This window comes from Sapajus apella, unplaced genomic scaffold, assembly GCF_009761245.1.
Source record: "Sapajus apella isolate SASKATOON/1434 unplaced genomic scaffold, GSC_monkey_1.0 scaffold4, whole genome shotgun sequence".
Classification (NCBI taxonomy): Eukaryota; Metazoa; Chordata; class Mammalia; order Primates; family Cebidae; genus Sapajus; species Sapajus apella.
The window spans coordinates 25244239-25246849 of NW_022436944.1; the positions used below are offsets into that span (position 1 = coordinate 25244239).

The 2611-nt window shown below is 50.9% G+C and overlaps 1 protein-coding gene across 2 annotated transcripts in view; it reads right to left on the minus strand.

Annotated features, from left to right (window-relative positions):
• The window catches only part of RNF7 (ring finger protein 7), an 8562-nt gene extending 6609 nt beyond the window's left edge, over positions 1-1953 (minus strand). The window contains exon 1 of one of the 2 annotated variants that reach the window (XM_032264779.1): positions 1646-1953. In XM_032264779.1, coding sequence (XP_032120670.1) covers positions 1646-1820 — 175 coding nt within the window. In that variant the 5' untranslated portion in view covers positions 1821-1953. The remainder of the gene's footprint in view (positions 1-1645) is intronic. The other variant, XM_032264785.1, reaches the window with a different exon arrangement.
• Between the last annotated feature and the right edge of the window lie 658 nt (positions 1954-2611).

Consider the following 2611-nt stretch of genomic DNA (forward strand, 5'->3'; position numbering starts at 1 on the left):
TTTTTTTTTTTTTTTTTTTTTTATGAGACGGAGTTTCACTCGTGTTACCCAGGCTGGAGTGCAATGGCGCGATCTCGGCTCACCGCAACCTCCGCCTCCTGGGTTCAGGCAATTCTCCTGCCTCAGCCTCCTGAGTAGCTGGGATTACAGGCACGCACCACCATGCCCAGCTAATGTTTTGTATTTTTAGTAGAGACGGGGTTTCACCATGTTGACCAGGATGGTCTCGATCTCTTGACCTCGTGATCCACCCGCCTCGGCTTCCCAAAGTGCTGGGATTACAGGCTTGAGCCACCGCGCCCGGCTAATTTTAATTTTTAATTGTAGAGACAGGATCTTACAATGTTGCCTAGGCTGGTCTCAAACTCCTGGGCTCAAGTGATCCATGTAAAATAAATGGGTCATGTCTAATATCAAGGTCTTTCCAAAGTAAAAGATAAAAATGTCTGAATACAATTGTTGTAAATCCTCTTTAAAACAAGCCCTTAGGAATAAAAGACAAAAGAGCACATATTGAGAAATCTCTTGATTCTGGTAGGTTTAAAGTCTCATCCTCCTTAAGGAGAGCAATTCTCTTTATGTTCTCCAAATCTCTCACTCTTCAGGACAAGTCACAGTTTTCAAACTATAGAAATGCCATTTTCTTTATCCTCAATAAAGAACTCCACTGAAGATGCTCTCAAAGTGATTTTAAATGCCCTATCTAAAAACATAACTTGCATTTAAATAGCACTTGATTTTCAAAGTGGTCTGAGATCTTAGAACCATATAATACATGAGATTAAGCTGTTCTGAAACGTTTCGCTTGGTCCAATATTTTAACTCAAAAAATCGCAGAAAGAAGATATATTTGTAAGAAGGTTCTCCACAACGGCATGATTAAAGCAGGGCAGTATCTTCCCCAGGAAATGGCATCTCATGATGGAGAGGGAGCTGTGATGGAGGTGAAATTTTATGTTTCTGAATAAAGGGCTTACATTCCTCAGCTCCCATGAAACTTAGATATTCTTGAACCATACTTTCCCCTTCAAGCCACGCTAGTGCTATCTGATCCGTCTTAGATCAATCCAGATTTAAAAGCCATTCGAAGAGCGGCGGTAAATTAATCCGGAAACGCAAAGGCTGAGAAACACTTCCCTGCACCTCTTGAGGAGAACTAAGGGTGTCGTTTTGTGGAAGATGACTCCGGAGCATCACTTTGGTGGTGACCAAGACCATTAAAGTTCACTGCTGAATCACGGCCTAATTTATACCCTGACCACCTCGCGGTGAGCTTTTAGAGCAGGGGCTGGGGCTGGCCACATAAACCGAGGCGTTTCCTGCTAATTTCCAACAATCACCCGGTTTTATTCTCTTGGTCACACCCATAACTACCTGAAATTACCTTGTTCACTGTTCACCTCCGTTTATTGCCCGTCTCTCTCCCTAGAACGCCGGGCGCCTGTTGCACGACCCTGCAGCCCCAGGCGGCGGCCGCAGCCTGAGCGTAGCTCCACGTTCCCCCAACGTCCAGGCAGGGTGACCTCCGCCCACTCCCCGAGGCAGGGGACTTTCCGAGGCTTCCGGCGGGCGCCCGTCCCTTCCCACCCCCGGAGTCGGCTCCCAGAGGCCGCAGCGCGGCTCCGGCCTCGCGTGCAGCGCTTACCCATCACCTGGACCCTGCAGATGGCGCACGTATCGCACTCCACGTCCCAGCTCCACATGGCCACCGCGTTCCACTTCTTGAGTGAGAACATCTTGTCGCCTCCCGACTTGGAGCCTGCGCTCCCGGAGTGAGAGGCCAGGGCACAGGGTTCCTCGCCGTCTTCCACATCGGCCATGGCGGCGCCGCGGAACGGACGGCGGAGACGTTGGGTTGGGGAACGCGGGAGGCTATGGCGGCTCTGAGGGGCCGCCCGGCGGGCCACAGCGCCCCCGGCAGGCCGCCGGCCACAGTGGTGCCTAGACCCCGGCCGCCCGCGATTGGCTGGCGCGGCCCAGTGACGTCACCTGACGCCAGCGCCGAAGGGGGCGGGCAGGCCCCCTCCCAACCCCTCCCCGCCCCCGCCGTCCTGCGGCAACGGAAACGGCTCGGGGCCTTTTGGGGAGACCCAGCTGAATCTGGCTGCTGAGCTACAGGGTGTTACTGACATCTGAGCAGGCGCACAGATTGTGCAGGAATATGCGTCCTGCCTTTTGGCTTCATTAAACCTACTGCTTTCAGAAATTATCTTGTTAATTTATTCGTTTGTCTCTTCAGAGCGGGGAACATGTTCTTATCACCACATTATCCTCGGTATCTACAAAATGCCTGGCAACGGGAGGCACAATTATTTGTTGAGGGAATTGATGATCTTAAAGATCTAGAAATATGTTTCAGTGGTTCTCAAACTTTATGATCTCAGGACTCCTTTTCACTTAAAAATTATTAGGACCTAGGCCAGGTGTGGCGGCTCACACCTATAATCCCAGCACTTTGGGAGGCTGGGGCGGGTGGATCATCTGAGGTTGGGAGTTCGAGACCAGATTGGTGAAACCCCATCTCTACTAAAAAATACAAAAATTAGCTGGGCATGGTGGCACGTGCCTGTAAGTCCCAGCTACTTGGGAGGCTGAAGCAGGAGAATTACTG